Source organism: Oncorhynchus masou, chromosome 21, assembly GCF_036934945.1.
Source record: "Oncorhynchus masou masou isolate Uvic2021 chromosome 21, UVic_Omas_1.1, whole genome shotgun sequence".
NCBI lineage: Eukaryota > Metazoa > Chordata > Actinopteri > Salmoniformes > Salmonidae > Oncorhynchus > Oncorhynchus masou.
This window is the reverse complement of record NC_088232.1, coordinates 1,044,846-1,072,500: the sequence shown is the minus strand read 5'-3', so window position 1 is coordinate 1,072,500 and position 27,655 is coordinate 1,044,846. Positions and strand designations below refer to the sequence as shown.

General features: G+C 46.0%; 1 protein-coding gene across 1 annotated transcript in view; it reads left to right on the top strand.

Moving 5' to 3' along the window:
• Positions 1-27,655, top strand: part of LOC135507571 (zinc finger protein 827-like) — a 93,298-nt gene that overhangs the window by 47,060 nt on the left and 18,583 nt on the right. The window contains 5 exon segments of the mRNA XM_064927089.1: positions 2,991-3,287; positions 16,566-16,811; positions 18,756-18,810; positions 19,247-19,347; positions 24,066-24,209. Coding sequence (XP_064783161.1) covers positions 2,991-3,287; positions 16,566-16,811; positions 18,756-18,810; positions 19,247-19,347; positions 24,066-24,209 — 843 coding nt within the window.

Genomic DNA, 27,655 nt, shown 5'->3' with positions numbered 1-27,655 from the left:
GTAGTAGTAGCAGCAACAGTAGTAGTAGTAGTAGTAGTAGTAGCAGCAACAGTAGTAGTAGCAGCAGCAGTAGTAGTAGTAGCAGTCGCAGTAGTAGTAGTAGCAGCAACAGTAGTAGTAGCAGCAACAGTAGTCGTAATGGCAGTAGTAGCAGTCGCAGCAGTAGTAGTAGTAGTAGCAGCAGCAACAGCAGTAGTAGTAGCAGCAACAGTAGTAGTTGCTGTAGTAGCAGCAGCAACAGTAGTAGCAGCAGCAACAGTAGTAGCAGCAGCAACAGTAGTAGCAGCAGCAACAGTAGTAGTAGCAGCAACAGTAGTAGTAGTAGCAGCAACAGTAGTAGTAGTAGCAGCAACAGTAGTAGTAGCAGCAACAGTAGTAGTAGTAGTAGTAGTAGTAGCAGCAGCAGTAGTAGCAGCAGCAGTAGTAGTAGTAGCAGCAGCAGTAGTAGTAGTAGTAGTCATAGTGGCAGCAGTAGTAGCAGTCGTAGTAGTAGTCATAGTGGCAGCAGTAGTAGCAGTCGTAGTAGCATTCGCAGTAGTAGTAGTAGCAGCAGCAACAGGAGTTGTAGCAGCAGTAGTAGTAGCGTTCGCAGCAGTAGTAGTAGTAGTAGTAGTAGTAGTAGTAGCAACAGTAGTAGTAGTAGCAACAGTAGTAGTAGTAGCAACAGTAGTAGTAGTAGTAGTAGTAGTAGCAACAGTAGTAGTAGCAGTGGTAGTAGTAGTAGCAACAGTAGTCATAGTAGCAACAGTAGTAGTAGTAGTAGCAACAGTAGTCATAGTAGCAGTAGTCGTAGTGGTAGCAGTAGTGGTAGTAGTAGCAGCATCAGTAGCAGCAGTAGTAGCAGCAGTAGTAGCAGCAGCAGTCCTGTGTGGCTCAGTTGGTAAGAGCGTGGCTCTAGCAATGTCAGCGTCATTGGTTAGATTCCTGCAGGGAAAAAGCATCTGGTAAGTGGAATAGATAGGGTACACTTGTGTGTTTTTTGTGTTACTTGAGTTCCCGACTGGAGAAATAAAAAAACATCACATTAGGGTACTAAATAATTGAGTGATTTCCGTAACTCAGATTGGGAGAGTTTAAATACGATGCTATTTATAGGGCCCAAAAAGGTCATTGTAGTGGAGGGACTTCGTGTTTGTAAGCACCGCGCCCACTGCGTCTTGAGGGTTGTTTTTGTTCCGGTGGAGTACCGTTGGAGGGGTGTGTGTGCGTGCGTGCGCAAGTCATCTGTAATAGAGTTTGTGTGTGTGTGTGTGTGTGTGTGCGTAGGCCTTGCCAGGGCCACAGTGAGGCGTGCTGTCCCTGTCTGATCCAACATGGCCTCAACACACCTAATTAGAGGACGTCCTTCCAGGTGCTGACCAGGTTATACTTAGCCTGCCCGCTGACATCCGACACACACACACACACACACTCACACACACTCTACCATCGAGCCTGCCCGCTGACATCTGACTGTGTGACATTTCCAGCTGGTGGTGCTGCCGCGACCCCTAACCCCTTGACGTGAAAGTCACTGTCCCCCATTCGCAGGCCTCCCACTAGGCCTCACTCCCCCCCCTACCAGCCTCCACCAGCACAGCCCAGTGGCATAGCATGGGCAGTTTAAGTCCACCCACTGGGCGGTTCTGCCAGTATGGCTTCTGTCCTTCCTTACCTGAGCTCTCTGTCCCCCTCTGTCCCTCCGGTGTGCATCATCATTAATCAAATGGCCGGAGCTGCCGCAGATTTATGACACGGGCAGGAGGGTTGGCCCCGCGGCAGGCCTATGTCGTCCAGAGATGTTAGGTGTGACGGGAGAGGGTGAGATGGGGTGAGTGAAGAGCAGGTGGGGGGGGGGGGGTGAGCAGGGGAGCGGATCTATAGTGGGGCCTGAAGAAACGGGACAGCCGTCGACCCAAGAGTGATAACAGACCCAAGTGTGTGTGAGAGAGAGAGCAGTGAGAGACAGAGAGTAAGAGAACCTTCATCACAAAGCATTGAGGCACCGTGGTCTCTGTGGTTTCTTGGCGGCGATCAGAAGTTGCTCCATGTCTAATTATTCATCTAAGGCGGGATTAGATGTGACCCAGTTTCCCTACAAACACATATATATATATATATATATATATATACACACACCTAAGTGTATCTGCACTCTGCAGATAATATTTAGTTTCATTATTATCTGTGTATTAACATGCCTAACTTAACTCAATGCCTTTTTGGTGTGTGTGTGTGAAATAAAGATGGAGAGAAAGAGAAGAGGAGGAGTGGATTTGGTTAGAGATGCCCTGCAGACCTGGACAGAGTGAGAGAGTCAGTCATTAGGTGCTACCATCTGTGCTGGCACACTGTGCTCCAGGATCCTAGGATTCACTGTTCACTGATGGTCCAGACCAGGGACTTTTAGTTCTCTCTCTAAATAACAGACCGCTTACAAAACCTACTCACATCCTCAATCTGATCGACTCCCTCTCTCTCACATGTTACTGGTCAGTGTATGTGTGACTATGTTCCTGTGTGACTTTGTGTGTGTGTGTGTGTGGTTTGAGGTACACACTAAGAACACAGAAGACAGTAGAATGCAGACACACGGCCACGTGTTGTGCCATGTGACCAGCGTTATGTTATTGTTGGGTTTATGTGATCAACTGTCACATGGAGAAAACCCCAGTTGAACCCTGCTCTTCTGCCACAGTCCACACTGTATCGTTCCACAAATAGTTGAGGATCTCTCACACACAACCCTCCTCAACCCTCTCTGTCTACCCTCTCTCTGTCCTTGTCGTCCCTCTCATTCCTCTTGACCCTCACCTCTCTCACCAATCTGGCTCTACTCCCTCTCACTTTTCCATCCCACCTCTTCCTCTCTCTCCTCTTTCATTTGTCCTCTTCCCCTCTCCTCACCTTTTCCTCCTCTCCAACCTTCTCGCTATCCTCTAACCCCCCCCCGCCCTCTCTCTAACCCTCCCCTCTCTCTCTAAACCTCCCCCCCCTCTCTCTCTGTATAGCGGCCAACCAGAAGGAAGCCCTGAAGGCTCCACAGTCCTTCCATTTGAAGCAGGAACCCCGGGCAGAGGAAGAAGAGGTGCGGAGGAGCCCCCGGAGCCAGCCCAGCTACTCCTCCTTCTACCAGGAGCAGGGTGCGACACTGGGGGCCACAGGGCCAGCAGAGGTCACAGCAGACAGTGGAGGCCACAGGGGGACACTAAAGGGACGGGAGGGAAGCCCCATTGGAAACAAGAACAGTCTCCTCAGCCAGGACATCAACTTCAAGGTGGCGTCGGAGCTGCTGATGAAGCTATCAGGTAAGGTAATGGGCTGTGGGTTGAGGGGGGAGGTATTTGGTGTGTGTGTGTTCCGGGTTAGAAGTGATGTTTTTTGACAGCACAATTGACACATTCACAGCCAATTTTATCATAAAAAATAATTAGAACATAGTTGATGTTTCTCTATATAGGATAGTGCAAGTAGAGATTGAATTCAAATGAGCTCCACAAACCTTAACTTGACCTATGTACTGACAAGGCGTGCAAGTATTTTAAAACTCTACTCAGTGATCTCACACATCTGAGTATATAATTCACCCATGTTGATCTGGAGATTGCAGTGAAAGGGTAGTGACTGGGTCAACATGGTTACAGTTAGTGCCTTAAATCAGCCAATAGGAATGAATCAGTAGAGAGGTCAAAGGTGACCCAGGTCCCTGCCATGTAATGACATGGGTAAAAACCATTGTACTGTGAAATGTTTATATCTCTTACACTGAGACTCAAAGCTCTCTATTTTGGCACCAAAGCCTTTGTGTCCTCCCATGGTAATATCCAGGTCAAAGTCCTCTCTCAACACCTCTGTTGTTCTCTTTCTCTCCCTCATGCGTATTCCTCTCCACTTCCTTCTGTTTTTCTTTTCTTTCTTTTTTCTCCTGGTTTCTGTTCTCTCTCTTTCCCTCCTCCTCCTCAAAGTTTTTTGGGTGGAAGATGGGCAGAAGGGTCAATTATTTTCCATGTTCAGTCAATATCCTTTTCCCGTCCAGCGGTCCCCCGTCCGAAACAAACCAATCGATGGCTGCTGGGTCCATCTCCAACGGTGCGCTACAGTGAACCTCAAACCTGGCCCCCCTCTCACCCTCGCCCCTCTCTATGAAAACAGAGATGACGGAGGGAAGAAAGAACACCCTGTCCTAAACCGTCTTCTAGTTTTAGCATGTTCTCTGTTATTTCTGCTGCAGTACAGGTTATGTCATACGAGAGGCCCCTCTCACCCTCGACTATATGAGACAGAGATAGTGAAAGGATGGAAGGACTGAAAAGAACACCCTGTCCTGAACCGTGTGCTAGATTTAGCATGTTTCATGTTATTCGCTGCTACGTAATTACAGTGTGTTATCACGAAAGTGCAGCCTATCAGCTTATTTCATTTTCAGCTGAAAGTGTGGTCAAGTGTGTGTCTGTGTGTAGCTTGTAGGTTGTGTGTGCTGTAGGTGTTGATGGTGGGTGGGTGTTACCGTGTGTGTGTGATCTCTTGATTTAATTTAATTCCATGCTCCGAGGGAACATTACTGTGTGTGTGTGTGTGTGTGTGTGTGTGTGTGTGTGTGTGTGTGTTTGCTGCGGGGTGTGTAGTGTAACACAGCAGTTGATAACAGTACAGTGATCTCTCAGCTTCATGGCCCCTCATTTCATCCTGTACCCTCACACACCAGCTGCCATTGTTCTGTTCTCTTGTTCTCTCTGGGTCGCCCTGTGTCTACAGTGAGTCATAGTCACTGCCTGGGAGCGCTGCTACACTATACACTACATTACACTATACACCACACACGCACTATACATTATGTGTGTTTGTGTGTGTATCTGTGTGTGTGTGCGTGCGCGACAGAGATGGTGAGTGTGAGAGAGAGAGAGAGTTGAACAGAGAGGAGGTGGGAAGTCTCTGAGTGATTCCTCCACTACTGCTGCTTGTCCTTTGTTCTTTTTTCCTCACCATCATTCCCCACCTATGGGCCGACATGCTCACCACACCACCACATCCTCCTTTAGCATCCGCTAGCATTCAGAGCGCAAGCCGTTAGCCTGTCAGTGTAGTTTAACATTGGCCAGTTAGCCTGTTAGCCTTTGTAATTTAGCAGCATGCGCCGAGACAAATTTAAGGATTCTAGCTTTAAATACTTCAAATATCTTTCATTGTGCTCACCCCCTGGAGCTTAGTAGAGCGAGTAGTGCCGTTGTCCATTGCCATGACAACAGCAGCAGGGTCATCTGAGGGAGTAGGAGAGAAGGTTGTCTGGTGTGATGGCTGTGACAGTGAGTCTGGCCACTCAGTCAAATGGCCTTGAGGTTAGAGAGAGGAACGGGGGAGGAGGAGGGGGGAGGCCAGGGGGAAGGTAAACTCCGTATGAGTCATCTACGTCACACGGCCACGAGGTTTCACGGACGTCTACTCCGTCACCTCTGACCCCTTGCCGAGGTCAACTCCGGCGCAGGGAGGCATGCTGTTGGCTGAAAGTCACATGGGTGCGATTGAGCACAGATTGAAAAAAACCCTGGAGATCTTACAATAAACTGGTTAAATGGATTGTAACCAGAGAGGCTCCTCCTTAAACCCACTAATATGGAATAGGCTAGATGAAATTAAATGGCCGGACTAGCTCCTTTTCAGTTGACCAAGGCAACCATCAGGAGAGCAAGGAGGACTGGCATCAAAACTGGCCATTGTGTACTGTAATGTGTTGCATCACTGCTATAACTAGGTCACTTCTGTTTCTCTCTGTTTTTGTTCTTTCTCTCTCTCTCCTTATCAAATGACGGTGGTGGCGGTAGCGCCCTCTCTCCACCCCCTACATCTGTTTTAAAACATGCTGTTAGCACGGTTAGCGTCTAGGGGCTAATTACAGGAGGGCTAAACAGTCCCCTGCGCTGCTGGCTAACGCCTGCTAGTGCCTGTTAGCAGATGGGTACTGGTATAGAGGGTATAGAAGGACATCAGGGGACTGGGAGGAGGGGGGGTATGGGGGGGTACAGTGCCTTGAGTGATACCCTTTGTCCCAGGCAGGCAGGCTGGCAAAGTGTAGGTGATGATGTCCCTGCCACCCACTGTCCCTGGTTCCATCTTCCCACTACCCCCCACCATGGGTGTGAAGTCACACGTGTCTCCTAGCAGTGAGCCTATTTCCGTCCCAATATACCACCCTCCGTTTCGTCTTTCGTCACCCTCAGCGCCCTTGCTAATTAAGACGAGTGTACCTGACATGGCGTCCCAGTTGGGGTCGTGTAGTTAAAGTGATGTGGGCTGTAGTAGAACCTGATGACGGCTTGTCAAAGAGATTGGGCTAGAGGATACACTCTCACACACATATACAGACCAGAATAGGAAAAAGCAGGGGCGTAACGTTCACTGGGAAAGGCATTCCAGGATTAGTTGATGAGAGAATGCCAAGAGTGTGCAAAGCTGTCATCAAGGCAAAGGGTGGCTACTTTGAAGAATCTCAAATATAAAATATATTTAGATTTGTTTCACACTTTTTTGGTTACTACATGATTCCATAGCTTGTGTGTGTGTGTGTATGTATATATGTATATGTGTATATAATATATATATATCTCTCTCTCACACACACACAATTGAAGTCGGATGTTCACATACACCTTAGCCAAATACATTTAAACTCAGTTTTTCATAATTGCTGACATTTAATCCTAGTAAAAATTCCCAATTTTAGGTCAGTTAGGATCACCACTTTATTTTAAGAATGTGAAATGTCAGAATAATAGTAGAGAGAATTGATTAATTTCAGCTTTTATTTCTTTCATCACATTCCCAGTGGGTTATAAGTTTAAATACACTCAATTAGTATTTGGTAGCATTGCCTTTAAATTGTTGAACATGGGTCAAACGTTTCAGGTAGCCTTCCACATGTTTCCCATAATAAGTTGGGTGCATTTTGCCCCATTCCTCCTGACAGAACTGGTGTAACTGAGTCAGGTTTGTAGACCTCCTTGCTCGCACCCACTTTCAGCTCTGCCCACAAATTTTCTATAGGATTGACTTCAGGGCCTTGTGATGGCCATTCCAATACCTTGACTTTGTTGTCCTTAAGCCATTTTGCCACAACTTTGGAAGTATGCTTGGGGTCGTTGTCCATTTGGAAGACCCATTTGCGACCAACCTTTTTCTTCCTGACTGATGTCTTGAGATGTTGCTTCAATATATCCACATAATTTTTGTGCCTCATGATGCCATCTATTTTGTGAAGTGCACCAGTCCCTCCTGCAGCAAAGCACCCCCACAACATGATGCTGCCACCCCAGTGCTTCATGGTTGGGATGGTGTTCTTCCTCCCCCTTTTTCCTCCAAACATAACAATGGTCATTATAGCCAAACAGTTCTATTTTGTTTCATCAGACCAGAGGACATTTGTCCAAAAAGTACGATCTTTGTCCCCATGTGCAGTTGCAAACCGTAGTCTCGCATTTTTGTGGCGGTTTTGGAGCAGTGGCTTCTTCCTTGCTGAGCAGCCTTTCCGGTTATGTCGATATAGGACTCGTTTTATTGTGGATATAGATACCTTTGTACCCGTTTCCTCCAGCATCTTCACAAGGTCCTTTGCTGTTGTTCTGGGATTGATTTGCACTTCGCACCAAAGTACATTAATCTCTAGGAGACAGAACACGTCTCCTTCCTGAGCGGTATGACAGCTGTGTGGTCCCATTTGTGTTTATACTTGCGTGCTATTGTTTGTACAGATGAACGTGGTACCTTCAGGTTTTTGGAAATTGATCCCAAGGATGAACCTGACTTGTGGAGGTCTTTTTTCTGAAGTCTTTGCTGGTTTCTTTTGATTTTCCCATGATGTCAAAAGAGGCACTGAGTTTGAAGGTAGGCCTTGAAATACATCCACATGTACACCTCCAATTGACTCAAATGATGTCAATTAGCCTATCAGAAGCTTCTAAAGCCATGACATATTTTTTGGGAATTTTCCAAGCTGTTTAACTTCTTATGGATCCCTTCGCGAGCCAATCCCTTTAACGGGATCGAGTTGACAGCACCCAGTGAAATTGCAGCGCGCCAAATTCAAAAACAGAAATACTCATAATAAGAATTCATAAAGCATACAAGTGTTATACATCGGTTTAAAGATTCACTTCTTGTTGATCCAGCCGCAGTTTCAGATTTCAAAAAGGCTTTACGGTGAAAGCAGACCATGCAATTATCTGAGGACAGCACCCAGCATACCAACACATGAAAATCAGATTTCAACCAGGCAGGTGCTACACAAAAGTCAGAAATAACGATATAATTCATGCCTTACCTTTGAAGATCTTCTTCTGTTGGCAAAATGTCCCATAAATGTCACACATTGTATTTTTGTTAGAGAAATTGCTTCTTTATATCCCCAAAATGTCAATTTATTTGGCACGGTTGATTCAGAATAACACCGGTTCCAACTCGCCCAACATGCCTACAAAGTATCTAATAAGTTACCTGTAAACTTGGTCCAAACATTTCAAACAACATTCCTAATCCAAATGTATGTATTCTAAAACGTAAATAATTGATCAAATTTAAGACGGGAAATACTGTGCTCAATACCGGATGAAAACAAAGTGAAGCACGTTCCAGGTCACGCGCACCAAAACATTAGAGTGCACCTGGAGTGACACATGGAAATAACAGGGCTACTTCTTCATTTCTCAAAGGAAAAACATCAACCAATTTCTAAGGACTGTTGACTAGTGGAAGCCATAGGAACTGCAAGCATATTTCTATTAAAAAGGGATTGCCATAGAAAACTAATGGAAAACAGATTGAGCTCAAAAAATGTTTTCCCTAAATGGATTGGGCTCGGGGTTTCGCCTGCCAAATCAGTTCTGTTATACTCACAGACATTATTCAAACAGTTTTATTAACTTCAGAGTATTTTCTATCCAAATCTACTAATAATATGCATATCCTAGCTTCCGGGCCTGAGAAGCAGGCAGTTTACTTTGGGCACACCTTTCATCCGGACGTGAAAATACTGCCCCCTAGCCCAAAGAGGTTTTAAAGGCACAGTCAACTTAGTTTATGTAAACTTCTGACACACTGAAATTGTGATACAGTGAATTATAAGTGAAATAATCTGTCTAAACAATTGTTGGAAAAATGACTTGTTATTAATCCCATTGAGAACTTGTGGCCAATCCTCAAGCGGTGGGTGGACAAAGAAAACCCACAAATTCTAACAAACTCCAAGCAATGATTATGCAAGAATGGGCTGCCATCAGTCAGGATGTGGCCCAGAAGTTAATTGACAGCATGCCAGGGCAGGTTGCAGAAGTCTTGAAAAAGAAGGGTCAACACTGCAAATATTGATTCTTTGCATCAACTTCATGTGATTGTCAATAAAAGCCTTTGACACTTATGAAATACTTGTAATTATATTTCAGTATTCCATAGTAACATCTGACAAAAATGTCTAAAGACACTGAGGCAGCAGATTTTGTGAAAATTAAAATTTGTATCATTCTCAATTTTTGGCCACAACTGTAGATGTCTTAACCGACATGCCAAAACCTATAGTTTGTTAACAAGAAATTTGTGGAGAGGTTGAAAAACGAGTTTTAATGACTCCAACCTAAGTGTATGTAAACTTCCGACTTTGTGTGTGTTGGTGTGTGTGTGTGTGTACATACTGAACAAAAATATAAACCCAACATGTATATTGTTGGTTTCATGCGCTGAAATAAAACATTCCAGAAATGTTCCATACGCAGAAAAAGCTTCTTTCTCTCAAATGTTGTGCACAAATTGGTTTACATCCCTGTTAGTGAGTATTTCTCCTTTGCCAAGATAATCCATCCACCTGACAGGTGGCATATCAAGAAGCAGATTAAACATTATGATCATTACGCAGGTGCGACCAGCCACCAGGACAGCTGGTGCAACTGAGAAGTGTTTCTGTCTGTAATAAAACCCTTTTGTGGGGAAAAACTCATTCTGATAGGCTTTGCCTGGCTCCCCAGTCAGTGTGCCTGGCTCCCAAGTGGGTTGGCCTATACCCTTCCAGGCCCACCCATGGCTGTGCCCCTGCCCAGTCATGTGAAATCCATCGATTAGGACCTAATGAATTTATTTCAGTGGACTGATTTCCTTAAATGAACTGTAACTCAGTAGAAATCGTTGAAATTGTTGCATGTTCCGTTTATATTTTTGTTCAGTATAGTTTAAACCGAGCACTGACAATCAATTGTCCACACGTACTGCATAACAATAATTGATTGGATTTATGAAGTGCAGGAATACATGTTAATGTAGCCCAAGTGTTGGGTGGTAGGACATGACCCTGCCGTTTCATTTAATCACCACTGCACTTCTGTATCCTGATGCTAAGCCTGTTCCACTCTGCCTCAGTGCCCTGGCCATGCCCTCTCTGTGCCCTCCTCCCTCCCTTTCTCCTTCATTTCCTTCCTCCCTGGTAGATCTAGTCTTACAGTGGCACTGATATCTTTAGGCACTCTTCCCTTAGGGGACTATTGGGTCTTTGAACCCCCACCCTCCCTCTCTCTCTAACAAACACACCACTCTCCGTTAGTCTCAGTGCAAGTGTTGCATCATCACTGTACTGAATTATTAAACGCTACAGTACCATCCGATCTGGGAACAGATGTAGCAGCAGTATCGCCCCACCCGCTCCTGGCTGAATAAGAGGTAACTGGTCTAAGATCAGTCTCTGTCTGCTGCTGCTGTTTCGCTCCCCAGCTGACATGTTGTCTTCCACCACTGCATCATTTTGAAGCAGCTGAACTCTTCACCCCTTTCTGAGCAGGTCGACCAGAGAGGGAGAGCGAGGGGATGAGGAGGGAGGATGTAATTTTATGACTCCTCCTCTTATCCGTCTCCTTCTCTCGCTCACTCATCTTTCTTCCTTCTCTCTCACCCTCAGGGTGTTCCTCTCCCTGGCACTCTCCTTTTTAAAAATGTTTTATCCTCTCCTCCCTTCCTCCCTGACGGCATCCATGTGTCTCTCCCAGCTCATCTCTGTATTCCCCCTCTGTCGATGCATCAAAGGTATACCTCGCGGTATGATACGGTAGCTTTACATGTGTTGAATCGGTAATGGTGTGGCTGCCTGGCTGTTCGCTGTAGAGCTTTACTGCTTGTCCTCTCCTCACCTATGTACACGCACACAGTCAGACTGTACGTTCTGATTGGAGCAGACAACGAAGGTCAAAGGTGAACAGCGAAACAGCAGCGCAGTCATTTTCACTCTCTCAAAAATGAATAATGCATTGTCAAGTAAAAGCAGACATGTATTTGTCCGATAAAATGTGATATGTACCGTGTGTTAATATAACCTGATATAGAGAGAAGATTACAGTATACTAGATAGCATATGGCTGTCTCTAAAGATACAGAATATATTAGCATGTAGCCTAAACACAATCCTCACAATGTCAACATAATATACATTGGACTATGTATAGTCTACCTGTGTCATACAATGATCGGATAAGGTATGTGACAAAGTCAAGTAAACGTGATATCGACATTAGACCAGGGTTTTCCAAACCTGTTCCTGGAGAGCTACCGTCCTGTAGGTTTTCACTCCAACCCTAATCTAGCGCTCCTGATTCTAATAAATATCTGGTTGATAAACTCAATCAGGTTAGTTACAACTGGGGTTGGAGGGGAAACCTACAGGTCGATAGCCCTCCAGGAACAGGGTTGGAGTTAACCTACAGGAGGGTAGCTCTCCAGGAGCAGGGTTGGAGTTAACCTACAGGAGGGTAGCTCTCCAGGAACAGGGTTGGAGTTAACCTACAGGAGGGTAGCTCTCCAGGAACAGGGTTGGAGTTAACCTACAGGAGGGTAGCTCTCCAGGGACAGGGTTGGAGTTAACCTACAGGAGGGGAGCTCTCCAGGAACAGGGTTGGAGTTAGTCTACAGGAGGGTAGCTCTCCAGGAACATGGTTGGAGTTAATCTACAGGAGGGTAGCTCTCCAGGAACAGGGTTGGAGGGAAAACCTACAGGAGGGTGGCTCTCCAGGAACAAGGTTGGAGTTAACCTACAGGAGGGTATCTCTCCAGGAGCAGGGTTGGAGTTAACCTACAGGAGGGTATCTCTCCAGGAGCAGAGTTGGAGAACCCTGCATTAGACCATACATAGCCTGCCTGTGTACATTGAGATCATGACAGTGTATGGTACCATACAACCACCGTATATGATCAGTCAGAGCTGTGCAAGTGAGAGATTCTACACGACAGTACAGAGGAAGTGGGCGTTATCAGGTCACAACCCCTCTACTTGCAGTTAGAGGTGAACTGGTGTTGTGTTCGACTGCTCCTACACTAGAGGGGATGATACACACACACACACACACACTTAGGAACAGGATTCATCTTTTTATGGCACCAGAACATAATGTCATAGCCCTGGACATACAGTGGCGTGTGTGTGTTTTATTGTGCTAGATAGGTAAGTGAAGGCCATGCAATTTCACACAAAAAAAGACCACTCAGACCCCCCTACTTTGATGTGTTTTCACTGTGAGAGTGTGTCTATCTACTTTCTGAGCGTGTGTGTGTGGACAAAATGTTTGTGTGTGTGTGTGACCATCTGACCGCTCAATGAATCTCAGCTGTGACGCAAGTGTGCTTATCCCAGCTCTCTCTCTTGGTGTGTGTGTGTGTGGCGCTCAGCAGTCCGCTCAGCCCCTGATGGCAGGGGTGGTGAACCACAGACGGGAGCGTGCGTGAGACTGCCTGTCCCTTGGTTGACCCCGGCCTCGCAGTGCTCTCTACCCCCTTCCTCCACGACCGCTCTGCTCTTGCCAGGCTCTGGGCACCTGATTAAGGGATTAGTCGGCCGATGGTTGTCAGTTGTGTCTCCAGACGGGGGGGGGTGACGTGGGGTCGGCTAGGCTACCACCGCCCCCGAAACCTGGGTCCGGAAAGAGAACGCACTCAGATGGACGCACACACGTACATCATGTAAACACACAGGCACACTGGGCTGACCGCACGCACACACACACACACACACACACACTAGTGCTCAAGCATGCACCTGGGTAAGCATTTCACTGTTGGTCCACACCTGTTGTTTACGAAGCATGTGGCAAATAAAATGTGCTTTGATGCACACACACACACTGGCGCACTCGCACATACTTTCAACTCCGAATGTAAACGCACCACTCAGGCTTGTACCTCACCACACACACACACTGTAGGTCGGGTTCAGACAACGGTGACTAGCCTCGCCCCTCCCTGGCTCAGCCATCCAGGAGAGGAGAGGTCACAGAGAGGGCAGGGTCATCACTGGGTTACTACTGCCTCGCTGCCTCCTCACCCTTCCCTGCCTCTCTCCATCTATCGCTCTCTTTCTCCTACACTGCTGACCTCAGCCTACCCTCTCACCCCTCCCTCCTTCCCCCCTCTCTCACTCTTTCTCTCTCCCCCTTCCATCTATCTCTCTCCCATCTCTCTCCTGTACTCCTGACCTCCCCCTCCCACCTCTTCCCCCTCGCTACTGGCCCAATTGCATATATCCATAATCACCATGAGCATCCGTGTCAGCATGGCTGGAGCTCCCTGCTGCTCCTCACCACACACACACACTTACACACACACACACACACACACACACACACACACACACACACACACACACACACACACACACACACACACACACAACCTGGATGAGACAGTCGAAATCTGTTACCTCAGAGATCCTGATGCCGTGTACTGCCGGCCACCGGGACTATTTTTAGCGTCTGCTATTTGGCTAACCTCTTGAACACTGTCTGATAACCAGAGCGATGGGGAGGTTTTTCCTCCGTTAGGGATTCTCTAACCAACGTTGTTGTTTTATTTCAACCCTGATTTTTCAAATCTACTAAGAGATGCCCTGATTTACAATAATCTAGATATGAAAAGACAACGACCGCTGTTGAATCAGAAGTGTTATTTTGTTTGACGGCAGCTGAAGCAAAGGGTTTTCAAGGAGGCGTTTGAGTTCACAACATCGTAACACCCACCCGTCAAAATCCCCATAGGGCTGGAATGAGGTTACTGTTGTACTGTTTCATATTTAATGGTGGTAGCATATTTTCTGTTTTGTGTGCTCCACTGAGCCACACACACACACCATACGCTATCCTGTTTTTCAACCACTCCACAAATTTCTTGTCCTAACCAACTTGCCAAAACTATAGTTTGTTAACATCTACTTTATGCATGACACAAGTCATTTTTCCATCAATTGTTTACAGACAGATTATTTCACTTATAATTCACTGTATCACAATTCCAGTGGGTCAGAAGTTTACATACACTAAGTTGACAGCGCCTTTAAACAGCTTGTGTACCTGTGGATGTATTTCAAGGCCTACCTTCAAACTCAGTGCCTCTTTGCTTGACATCATGGGAAAAGGTAAAGAAATCAGCCAAGACCTCAAAAAAATGTTTGTAGACCTCCACAAGTCCAGTTCATCCTTGGGAGCAATTTCTAAACATCTGAAGGTACCACGTTCATCTGTACAAACAATAGCACGCAAGTATAAACACCATGGGACCAAACAGCCGTCATACCGCTCAGATAGGAGACGCGTTCTGTCTCCTAGAGATGAACGCACTTTGGTGCAAAAAGTACAAATCTATCCCAGAACAACAGTAAAGGACCTTGTGAAGATGCTGGAGGAAACTGGTTCAAAAGTATCTATCTCCACAGTAAAATGAGTCCTGTATCGTCACAACCTGAAAGACTGCTCAGCAAGGAAGAAGCCACTGCTCCAAAACCGCCATAAAAAAGCAAGACTACGGTTTTGCAACTGCACATGGGGACAAAGATCATACTTTTTGGAGAAATGTCCTCTGGTCTGATGAAACAAAAATAGAACTGTTTGGGCATAATGACTATCGTTATATTTGGAGGGGAAAGGGGAAGGCTTGCAAGCCAAAGAACACCATCCCAAACGTGAAGCACGGGGTGGCAGCATCATGTTGTGGGGGTGCTTTGCTGCAGGAGGGACTGGTGCACTTCACAAAATAGATGGCATCATGAAGAACAAAAATTATGTGGATATATTGAAGCAACATCTCAAGACATCAGTCAGGAAGAAAAAGGTTGGTCGCAAATGGGTCTTCCTAATGGACAATGATCCCAAGCATACTTCCAAAGTTGTGGCAAAATGGCTTAAGGACAACAAAGTCAAGGTATTGGAGTGGCCATCACAAAGCCCTGACCTCAATCATATAGACAATTTGTGGGCAGAACTGAAGAAGTGTGTGCGAGCAAGGAGGCCGACAAACCTGACTCAGTTACACCAGTTCTGTCAGGAGGAATGGGCCAAAACTTATTATGGGAAGCTTGTGGAAGGCTACCTGAAACATTTGACCCAAGTTCAACAATTTAAAGGCAATGCTACCAAATACTAATTGAGTGTATGTAAACTTTTGACCCACTGGGAATGTGATGAAAGAAATCAAATCTGATATTAATCATTCTCTCTACTATTTTGACATTTCATATTCTTAAAATAAAGTGGTGATCCTAACTGACCCCAGACAGGGCATTTTTACTAGAATTAAATGTCAGGAATTGTGAAAAACTGAGTTTAAATGTATTTGGCTAAGGTGTATGTAAACTTACAACTTCAACTGTATATATAACACCCACACACACACCAGTGAACTTGTGCCGGCTGCCTAGCTCCCTGAGCCAGTGTGTGATCTGGTGATGCCCTCTAGCCCTACATAATCACATAACTAGACAATATCCACTCAGGAACGGAGCGCTTTAGGGGTTGAATGGATGTTATGGCTTTATTAAACATTTTGGGAATTCCAACCATTTTCATTTGGATTCAGACTCGTATTATTTTGAGGAGGTTAAGTGAGGACAGTCCGGAGTTTAGAGTGCTCCTGATGGATGGAGATTGAAGTACGAATGGAATGAGAGATCTTGTCTGATTAAATGTACAGAATGTCCTCAGGGTATGTTAAAGGCATTAACAAGGTTTTTTTTTTAGGTTATTTCTCTTTGAACATCCATGAGGTAATATGAAGTCTATGTAGGGTTTGTATGATAAATTAACTTAGCTATCTATATTTTGTGAATGAGACACATCCATGCATCATCTGTAAAATGCAGAAATTAGGACATTACCGGGAATCAAATCCACTTACTAGTCAGCTTTGAGGAAAGCCAGTGGAGTTGTATACGATATAAATATATTATAACCTTTTGGATAAAACAGAACTGGCTTTTCTCAAACTATAAGGCAAATTACTTCCCTCACTACCCAGGTTAAAGCCATGATCCCTTTTTCCCGTGTTTATCAAGAATGGTCCCCCACCCAAAGGACATCCAGCCAACTTAACTCAACGGTGGGAAGCATTGGAGTCAGCATCCCTGTGGAACGCTTTTGACACCATGTCCTGATGAATTGAGGCTGTTTTCAGGGGAAAGGGGAGTGCAACTCAATATTAGGAAGGTGTTCCTAATGTTTGGTGTACTCAGTGTAGATAGGAGTTGTCTCAGGAACTCATAGATTCAACCCTGTCACTCACTGTCCCTCTCGTCCAATCCCCTACCCCAGAAAGCAACAAGGACGCCGCCCACTACCAGAAGGTGATGGTGAAGGCGGAGCCTATGGAGGTGGACCCGGCCAGCGACCCAGCCCCGCCCTCTTCTCACCTGCTGGCCTTCAGCACTTTAGGGCCGTGTGAGAAGAGCGAGCCAATGGTCAGCCTCCCTGAGGCGTTGTCCCGCCCCCAGAAGCAAGACCTCTTCTCTCAGGACATATCAGTGAAAATGGCCTCCGAGCTCCTCTTCCAACTCTCAGGTTAGCAATGTTCTCTCTGATACACAACACACATACGACACACACAATCTCTCAAACATACACACACACACACACACACGTACCCTCACACACCTCCCTGACTACATTCACACACACCTCTCTCTGGTACCTCAGTGGTCAGTGTCAACCTTGAAATGTGGTGTGATACTTAGCCATAAAACCTATATGTTTCTCTTCCATCCTCTGGAGGCTCTGCGGTTAGGGGACACTATATATTACCTGTAATGTGCTCTGTAGGTTTTATACACACTTCTTCCCTGCTTGGCTGTGATCATGACATTGAGGCGGCTGTTTGTATTGCAGCTGTTTGTATTGCCTGATGGCAGAGCACTGAAGTGGAGCTGCATACACTTCAGGGGTTGTGGGGGTGGGTGGGGTACAGAAGACCCAGGCCATGCCCCCCAGCTCTATCCCCCCAGCTCTGATTGCTATGCCTAAATGCCTTATACAGTAGCACCTCTGAAATGGTGGCAAAAAAAATCTCTCCTGCGAGAGAGATGCACACAACTATGAGAACGCAAGTACACACACACACACACACACACACACACACACACACATACGCATGCAGACACACACACACATACACACACAGATACGCACGCAGACACACATAAGCCCCCATGGGGAGCAGTGTCTACAAAGTGCCTGTCTTCCCCCACGTCCCTCCCTCCCTGCTCCCTCCCTGCTCTCCTTCTCTATCCCTCCTTCTCTCTTTCTTCCTCGACTCCTTTTCAAACATGTCGGCTCAAGCACACTTGGCTGCACACACTAGCCCCCCCCCCCCCCCATTTCTCCCGTGTGGCATCACCATGGCAACGTGGAGAGACCTCTGTCCTTGGCGAACCGTTTGACGGAGAGGGGTGTTAGGGAGTGGGGGGCGAGGAGGGGTTGGGGGGGCAGCTACTAGAGCAGTGCCACCCAGGGAGAAAGAGGCTGCTATAATGAGGTCATCACTAGTAGGCTGCTGAAGCCAAAGGACAACCATATACCTTCCCTGGGTTTTATTACTCTGACCATAGAATTAGGAATTTGAATACTAGAATGGACATGAAAGTTCTTATGACAGCATAAAATGTCAGCCATTTTGGTCAGGCAGTTGGTCAACCAGTGTGCCGTGATGAGATATTGTGTAAAACAATAATTTTGAAGATTGTCTGCACAGTATGTTTGTTAGCCAGTTTAAGTGGAATGATTCCAATAATTCTTTTAAAACTTCTAATTTTTCAAACCAATATGCCAACAATGCAGTCAATCCACAGCCACTGGCTGAAATCAGTTGATAGGATTTAGACAAGTTGTAAATGCAGCAAGCTCTGATATTGTATCATATTATAAACACTCACAGCTTTCCAAGAAAACAAACCGAGAGACATTTATGGTCCGTTTACATATATTTCATAGGCTATTTATACAGTCTAAAACCTGTACAAACTTTATAATTATATGAGATTATTTTAGGTTAAAAAAATAATAATCACATGCCTTACTTTTATTTTTCTGCATAAGTGAAATCAGGAAATGCGTCACCTATGCCTCTACTACCATTAATTCCAATTAGACTGGTTTGGATTTCTCCCTGGCCACAATGGCTGCCATTTTCATACCATTCTGGAACTTTGAGGGTTTATGACATAGATCATAGTCAATTACTAGAGGGGCTATTTGACTTTGACCACTTAAAACAGTATATACCAAGGCAACAGGACAACCATGCAACTTCCCTGGGTTTTTATACAGCATGTTACTTTGACCACAATTACTATACGCTACAATCTGGGATTGGTTTTTCAGCAAAATGGTTAGGGAAATGTCACGTTGAATAATCAATATGTCCTGAATAACCGCTTCGTGGTTCCATCATGATTTGTCATTGTTGTTAATGACCCTCTTTGATGTGGTGATGTTTTTTGTGTGTCTCAGAAAAGGTCAGCAAAGCCAACGACCACAAAGACAGCAACATGGTGGGCATAAGCAGGTAAGACAACAACAACAACAAAAATATGTTGTTTTGTCAGATACACTGGAATGGTGCAGTAAAAGGTGTTGTTTTACAGTGTCAGCCATAGGAGTATGGCGCACTTGGAGCAAAATCTGTCGAGGTGAAGTGCCTCGACAGATTTTCACCTTGTTGGCTCAGGTATTCAAACCAGCGACCATTCGACATGATGAACATAGTGGCTTCTTTTCCGCTTAGCTGCTATTTCTACAGTTCGCCTGTTTTGGTATATGGCTTATGGTTTAGCATTGAGATTGGGAGGCCTGGAGCTCTGCAACTTTATTGAAAAAATAGTTTGCATATCGATTGGATATTGCTATCATATTTTAGCGTAATCATTTGTTTTAGTTATGGAGCTGTTATAGCATGATACTGCTCTGACTGTGTCTGTGTGTGGTTGTGTGTCCACTCCTAGCCCCTTCCTGGACGAGCGTTTCAGACAATCCCCCTTCAGCCAGCGCTCCAAGTCCTCCTCCCCCGCAGAGGCCAGCTCCTCTGCTAGGACAGCCCTCCACGGTGAGACACACACACACACATATCATTACTGTCAGACAGATAGACAGACAGATGAAATTCAGTGGGCAGACTACTATAGTGAGCCACACACACACTCCAGACAGACACTCATAATGTAGACATGCAGTCAGAATGTTGGCCCTCACAGCTGATTACAGTAACCTCCCACCCTCCTCAGCCACATCTCCACCTCCCCAGGCCTTTCCTCGCTCTCTCACACATCTACCCAGCCACGAGGCCTCAACTCTAGCCAACCCTCTCTTCCTCCACCCCTCTTCCTCCATTCCTCCACCTCTAGAGCCTCCACCTCCCGTCTCACTCACACATCTACCCAGCCTTGGGGCTCCCTGCCCTGGACAGCCCTTCTGTCCCCTCCCCTGGCCCTGGAATGGGGATGCTCTGTGTCTGTCCCTATGGTGCCTGTGGCAGGCAGGCAGAGATACAGAGGGTAATTAGCCTGTGCCAGCCTCACCCGTCTCTCCCTCCATCACCATCCACCAGTTAATTAAAATCTGATTGGCTTCTATGTGTCAAGGGTGTCCTGATAGTTAATTCGCCCAACCGACGGTCTCCCTTCCCAGGGTGCAACGTGCAGAGCCGTGTCTTCGCTCTTTCGCTCTCTTTTATCGCTCTCACCTTTTCTCTCTCTCCCTCTCTCTCTTCCCGATGCCCAATTCTTTCTCTTGTCTCCTTCAACCATCTTTTCTCTGCTTTTGGATTGCACTTTTGTCTTTTCCTGCTCCCTCTATCCCCTCCCTCTCTCTCCCTCTGTCTCTCTCCTAGGGGTGCAGTCAGTCACACAGCTGTGTTCTGTGCTAAGGGTATTGACCCTCCCCAGTGCTCCCATTAACCCAGTTTCCCAGTATCACCCAGCACCACTCATTATCCAGACAGTTACTCTGAGAATCCCCTGTATTACTGAAACACCACTTTATGACAATTCAAACAGTTGCATGGTTGGATTTCATAATGACTGGTGCATTGTACCACTTTGCCCATACATTTCCACATTGAAAATGTGCCCATCTCTGTGTGGCGGTAATTGTGGCTGTTTACAGCAAGTGTGTGTGTGTCGTGATGGTGGCGGCTGTCCTTCCTCTCCCCCTGCCCCGGGTCAAGCTCCAGCCAGCCTTTCGGAGGCCGTGCGTGCGTGCGTCCCTCCCTCCTCTCTCCCTCGTTCTCCAGCTCTAATAACACTAATTAAACCATTAACCATTTCAAGGCCCACACCGGTCCTCTAATTGCCCGATTATCAGAGCTTTGGCTGGGGTTGCTTGGTCACTGTGGCCCCAGGATGGCCCCTAGACCCTGTCCATGGGCTCCAGTCACCCTGGATGACCCCCACCCAACCCTGCCTCGCCCAGCCTCTCAACCCCTCAGGACAGCTAATGTGATTATGTGGTCTGAGGAGATGAGATACAAGCCCCTTAAGGATCTCTGTGCCCATTCAGTACTAAGCCACACAAACGGAGGTGGTAGGAGGAAGAGTAAGGGAGAAGCCAATCCAAGACCGGCGTGCGGGGGGGGCATCACCATGGTGAAACCTGTCGGTGAGACTTAACAGACAAGGGGTTTGGTGAATCTTTGATAGAGCTCAGAGCATCACCACTCTGCAGCCACTGATTCAAGGGGTCAAGTCCTCATGTGGGTCATACTGAAAAGTGTACTGATAAGTCATACACACACCCCCACACCCTCCCCTCTACTCTGTAGGGACACATACATATATACACACACCCCCACACCCCCCCCTCTACTCTGTAGGGACACATACATATATACACACACACCCCCACACCCTCCCCTCTACTCTGTAGGGACACATACATATATACACACACCCCCACACCCTCCCCTCTACTCTGTAGGGACACATACATATATACACACACCCCCACACCCTCCCCTCTACTCTGTAGGGACACATACATATATACACACACCCCCACACCCTCCCCTCTACTCTGTAGGGACACATACATATATACACACACACCCCCACACCCTCCCCTCTACTCTGTAGGGACACATACATATATACACACACACCCCCACACCCTCCCCTCTACTCTGTAGGGACACATACATATATACACACACACCCCCACACCCTCCCCTCTACTCTGTAGGGACACATACATATATACACACACACCCCCACACCCTCCCCTCTACTCTGTAGGGACACATACATATATACACACACCCCCACACCCTCCCCTCTACTCTGCAGGGACACATACATATATACACACACCCCCACACCCTCCCCTCTACTCTGTAGGGACACATACATATATACACACACCCCCACACCCTCCCCTCTACTCTGTAGGGACACATACATATATACACACACCCCCACACCCTCCCCTCTACTCTGCAGGGACACATACATATACACACACACCCCCACACCCTCCCCTCTACTCTGCAGGGACACATACATATACACACACACCCCCACACCCTCCCCTCTACTCTGTAGGGACACATACATATATACACACACACCCCCACACCCTCCTCTCTACTCTGCAGGGACACATACATATATATACACACACCCACCCACACACTCCCACTGGTATGTCAGGTTGTGAGTCACAGAGTATGGCAGGTCCAGAGGCCCTTATGAGGAGTGACTCAGTCCCTGCAGAAGGATTACAACTAAGGAATATATTACTAGTTGTGTTATTACTGTATAGCCACTTGACTGAAATATTGTAGAATACCATCAGGGCACAGGCTTGTGTTTAGTTTAGTTTTGTGTGGATGAGGGTGTGCATTGACGTGGGGGTTTTATAATGGTGTGTAGTGCTCATTCACTGAGAGATTCCCACACTTCACTTCAGGTAGCTACAGACACAGTAGGCTCTCTGCTCTATTCCAACCAGCACATGTCCAGACAGATAAAGATGGAATTGTCTTTTAGTATCCCTCCCTCTGGTCTCTCTCCTTCTCTTTTTTCAGAGAGAGAGAGAGAGAAGTCCAGACCTGTCAGCAGCATACAACTCTAGCTAGACGACCTTGAGACTTCTCCATCTCCCCCTCTGTCTTTCTCCAAGGCCAGTACATCTATTCTTTAATGCCTCCACCATTAAATCTCCCCCAAAATACCAGAGAATGGAACCTCCTAGCCGCCCCCCCCCCCCCCATCAAACCACCAGCTTGCATCTCTTATGACAGCCTTCGTTAAAACAAATTAATTTAGTGACGGAGGGTGACTCCAATAACTAGCCTTTTTTTGTCTTCCGCACAGTTAGCGTCAAGATGCCTGTACCTGCAGTCAGACTGGAAACAGTCAAGAAGATATTTTTTCTGTGGTTTAACAGTAGATTAATGTTAGATGACAATAACAATGGTTATTGTTTTGATTCTATACTTCAAAAGAATGCAACACCTTTGACCCTTTGCTAAGCCCCGCCCCCCTTGGTTACTGTGGGTACAGTCATTTCTGTGCTTACCATTTGACTATTATTTATAAGCTAACGCTGGGTGGACTTAAAGGGCTGATTTCCTGTGTTCCCTATTAAATGTCCCTATGTGAAAGGCCATCCTGTGTGGAGTACGGTATAGTCAGTCCACTCTCCCCTTACCCTGTCACTGAGAACAATATGATCCTAGGGAGTGTGGTGCCAGGCGTCCATTTGAGACTAGCTGCATTGTGTCAATGACGGAAGCCCTCCCTGTCCATTTATTTATTTATTTACCCGATGAAGGAGAGGGGGGTAAAGAGAGAGGAGGAGTGGCATGGAATCCTAATTGAGAGCTGTGCCTTCATCAGAAGGTTAATTCTATATCTCTTCTTGTCATGTTCTCCCTTTTCTCTCACTTTCTCTTCCTCTCTCACGCTTTCCCCACACCTCCGTGCCCCTCTCTTCTCTTCTCTCTCTCCTCTTTTCTCTCCTCTTCTCTCTCTATTATGCTTTCTCACTCTCTCACTCTCTCCATCCCTGCTGTATCCCTGGGTGGTTGTGTATTACTATATAGTCTGATTAGCATGGACAACCACACACTAGATGGCTTAGGACTGATGGGTGATGGAGGACACACAGAGAGAGAGAGAGAGAGAATATCAAGGGGCACAGTATGGTATAGTCTGATTATCATGGAGATGATGAGAACTTGAGAAAGGCTATAGTGTTGGTATGAGGAAGATGGGGGGGTTGGAGTAATATGGAACAAGGTTGAGGGTTGGAGTAATTTGGAACAAGGTTGAGGGTTTGAGTAATATGAAACAAGGTTGTGGGTTGGAGTGGAATTGGAGTAATATGGAACACGGTTGAGGGTTGGAGTAATTTGGAACAAGGTTGAGGGTTTGAGTAATATGAAACAAGGTTGAGTGTTGGAGTGGAATTGGAGTAATATGGAACACGGTTGAGGGTTGGAGTAATTTGGAACGAGGTTGAGGGTTGGAGTAATTTGGAACGAGGTTGAGGGTTGGAGTAATTTGGAACGAGGTTGAGGGTTGGAGTAATTTGGAACGAGGTTGAGGGTTGGAGTCATTTGGAACGAGGTTGAGGGTTGGAGTCATTTGGAACGAGGTTGAGGGTTGGAGTCATTTGGAACGAGGTTGAGGGTTGGAGTCATTTGGAACGAGGTTGAGGGTTGGAGTCATTTGGAACGAGGTTGAGGGTTGGAGTCATTTGGAACGAGGTTGAGGGTAAAATATGGTAAACTGTGATGGTGACGGTACTCTGTCTGTGTGTTTCCAGACCCAGAGAAGGACACTGGAGAGCCGGGTGGGAACGGGATATCCCAGGGGATACTGAGCAGTCAGCAGCTCTACCCCTGTCCTGTCTGTGGCAAGGTGTTTGGCAGACAGCAGACCCTGTCCAGACACCTGTCTCTACACACAGGTGAGTCCACTTACACACACACTCCCTTTCCATCTCTACGTACAGTTCCCTGTGTGTGTGTTGTGACATGTCTTGTCAACGTTCCCTTGGCGTGTGTGTGACTGTGTGTGTAAAACCCTGTAAAAAGTAAATAAGGTTTACTAGACTGGATTACCCTCTCCTTTAAAGAGATTACCACCATGATTAGTCTCAGTGGGAAAACTGCTCGCCTAATTACCAAGCCAGAAGGCTGCTTTGCATCCCAGTACACACACTGGACACAATGGACACACAAACATGTGCAATATCGGATGCGCACACACACATTTGTTTGTTTATGTATTTTTACATACATACATATATACGGACGGACGGAAAAAAAAATATTTAGCCAGCCACCAAGTTCTCCTACTTAAAAAGATGAGAGAGGCCTGTAATTTTCATCATAGGTACACTTCAACTATGACAGACAAAATTTGAAGAAAAAAATCCAGAAAATCACACTGTAGGATTTGTAATGAATTTATTTTCAAATTATGGTGGAAAATAAGTATTTGGTCACCTACAAACAAGCAAGATTTCTGGCTCTCACAGACCTGTAACTTCTTTAAAAGGCTCCTCTGTCCTCCACTCGTTACCTGTATTAATGGCACCTGTTTGAACTTGTTGTCAGTATAAAAGACACCTGTCCACAACCTCAAACAATCACACTCCAAACTCCACTATGGCCAAGACCAAAGAGCTGTCAAAGGACACCAGAAACAAAATTGTAGACCTGCACCAGGCTGGGAAGACTGAATCTGCAATAGGTAAGCAGCTTGGTTCGAAGAAATCAACTGTGGGAGCAATTATTAGGAAATGGAAGACATGCGAGACTACTGATAATCTCCCTTGATCTGGGGCTCCACGCAAGATCTCACCCAGTGGGGTCAAAATGATCACAAGAACGGTGAGCAAAAATCCCAGAACCACACGGGGGGACCTAGTGAATGACCTGCAGAGAGCTGGGACCAAAGTAACAGAGCCTACCGTCAGTAACACACTACGCCGCCAGGGACTCAAATCCTGCAGTGCCAGATGTGTCCCCCTGCTTAAGCCAGTACATGTCCAGGCCCGTCTGAAGTTTGCTAGAGAGCATTTGGATGATCCAGAAGAAGATTGGGAGAATGTCATATGGTCAGATGAAACCAAAATATAACTTTTTGGTAAAAACTCAACTCGTCGTGTTTGAAGGACAAAGTATGCTGAGTTGCTTCCAAAGAACGCCATACCTACTGTGAAGCATGGGGGTGTAAAAATCATGCTTTGGGGCTGTTTTTCTGCAAAGAGACCAGGACGACTGATCAGGCCATGTATTGTGAGATTTTGAGTAAAAACCTCCTTCTATCAGCAAGGGCATTGAAGATGAAATGTGGCTGGGTCTTTCAGCATGACAATGATCCCAAACACACCGCCCGGACAACGAAGGAGTGGCTTCGTAAGAAGCATTTCAAGGTCCTGGAGTGGCCTAGCCAGTCTCCAGATGGCAAATCTTTGGAGGGAGTTGAAAGTCTGTGTTGCTCAGCAACAGCCCCAAAACATCAATGCTCTAGAGGCGATCTGCATGGAGGAATGGGCCAAAATACCAGCAATCGTGTGTGAAAACCTCGTGAAGACTTACAGAAAATGTTTGACCTCTGTCATTGCCAACAAAGGGTATATAACAAAGTATTGAGAAACTTTTGTTATTGACCAAATACTTATTTTACACCACAATTTGCAAATAAATTCATTAAAAATCCTACAATGTGATTTTCTGTATTTTTTTCCTCATTTTTTCTGTCATAAGTTGAAGTGTACCTATGATGAAAATTACAGGCCTCTCTCATCTTTTTAAGTGGGAGAACTTGCACAATTGGTGGCTGACTAAATACTTTTTTGCCCCACTGTGTGTGTATATATGTATACACACACACACGCGCACACACACGCGCGCACACACACACACACACACACACACACGCACACTGAGTGGATGGAGTCGTACACACAGTTACAGTAGGTGTACATGCAGAGTGTAACAACATTGGGGCCATACTGTATCTGATGCAAAACCACATACTACTGTGTCTGTACATGCTTTTATGGATATTAATACATTTACATATATATATACATGAATACATATACATACATATTAATACACAGAAATACATACACTGAGTGGACAGAACATTAAGGACACCTTAATATAGTTGCCCTCAGAACAGACTCAATTTGTCAGTGATATGGACTCTACAAGGTGTCGAAATCGTTCCACATGGATGCTGGCCCATGTTGACCCCAATGCTTCTCACAGTTGTGTCGAGTTGACTGGATGTCCTTTGGGTGGTGGACCATTATTTATACAGACGGGAAACTGTTGAGTGTGAAAAACCCAGCAGCGTTGCAGTTCTTGAAGAAAACCGGTGAGCCTGGCACCTACTACCATACCCCGTTCAAAGGCACTTCAATCTTGTGTCTTGCCCATTCACCCTCTGAATGTCACATACACAATCCATGCCTCAATTGTCTCAAGGCTTAAAAATCCTTCTTAAACCTGTCTCCTCCCCTTCATCTACATTCTACACTGATTGAAGTAGATTTAACAAGTGACATCAATAAGGGATCATAACTTTCACCTGGATTCACCTGGTCAGTCTGTCATGGAAAGAGCAGGTGTTCATAATGTTTTGTACACTTAGTGTATAAATACATGTAAATACATGTGAACACAGCACACACTCTACCGTCTAAGCGATCCAATGGATGAGCGATCCAAACAGAGGTCCTGACTCTCAGTGGTTCAGATCAGATCTCTACTCCCCTGGCATTACCACAAGTTTAAGGGTCATTGCTGTAAAAGATAATGCATTCTCAATTTTAATTTTATTTAAATTGGTCTTTTTAATGCACCCGCATTTATGTAAAAACCTACATATTCTTATGCATGAAAGCGCATAATACAAAACACGCACGCGCACTCTGACACACACTCCCCCTGCGAGTGGGTTGTTTGGCTGAGAACAGCTAGGGCACACCACAGAGAGCAGAAACGGGGGCATATGTCATCATGATGGTTGTTTTTGGTTTATTCGGGCCACAAAGGTACCCTGGCCTCATGACCTCGGGCAAAGTGTGTGTGTGTGTGTGTGCGTTAGTTAGTAGCTGACGTAAGAGGATTTGCGTGTGTGTTTTGTTTGTGTAGTCCACTAAGCAGACATTCTCATGCAAGGGGACGTACTCATTGTATTTGTGTATACGTGATGAGGACGCATGTTGTTTGCGTACGTACGCGTGCCTGCATGCGTTTTTGTATATGGCGTACGTGTTACGCTTACGTGTGTGTACAAATGTGTGTCCCCATGCCTCTGTAGACCCATCTCTCTCTCTCTTTCTCTCTCTCTCGATCTCTCTCTTTCTCCCTCTCTCTCTCTGTCTCTCTCTCT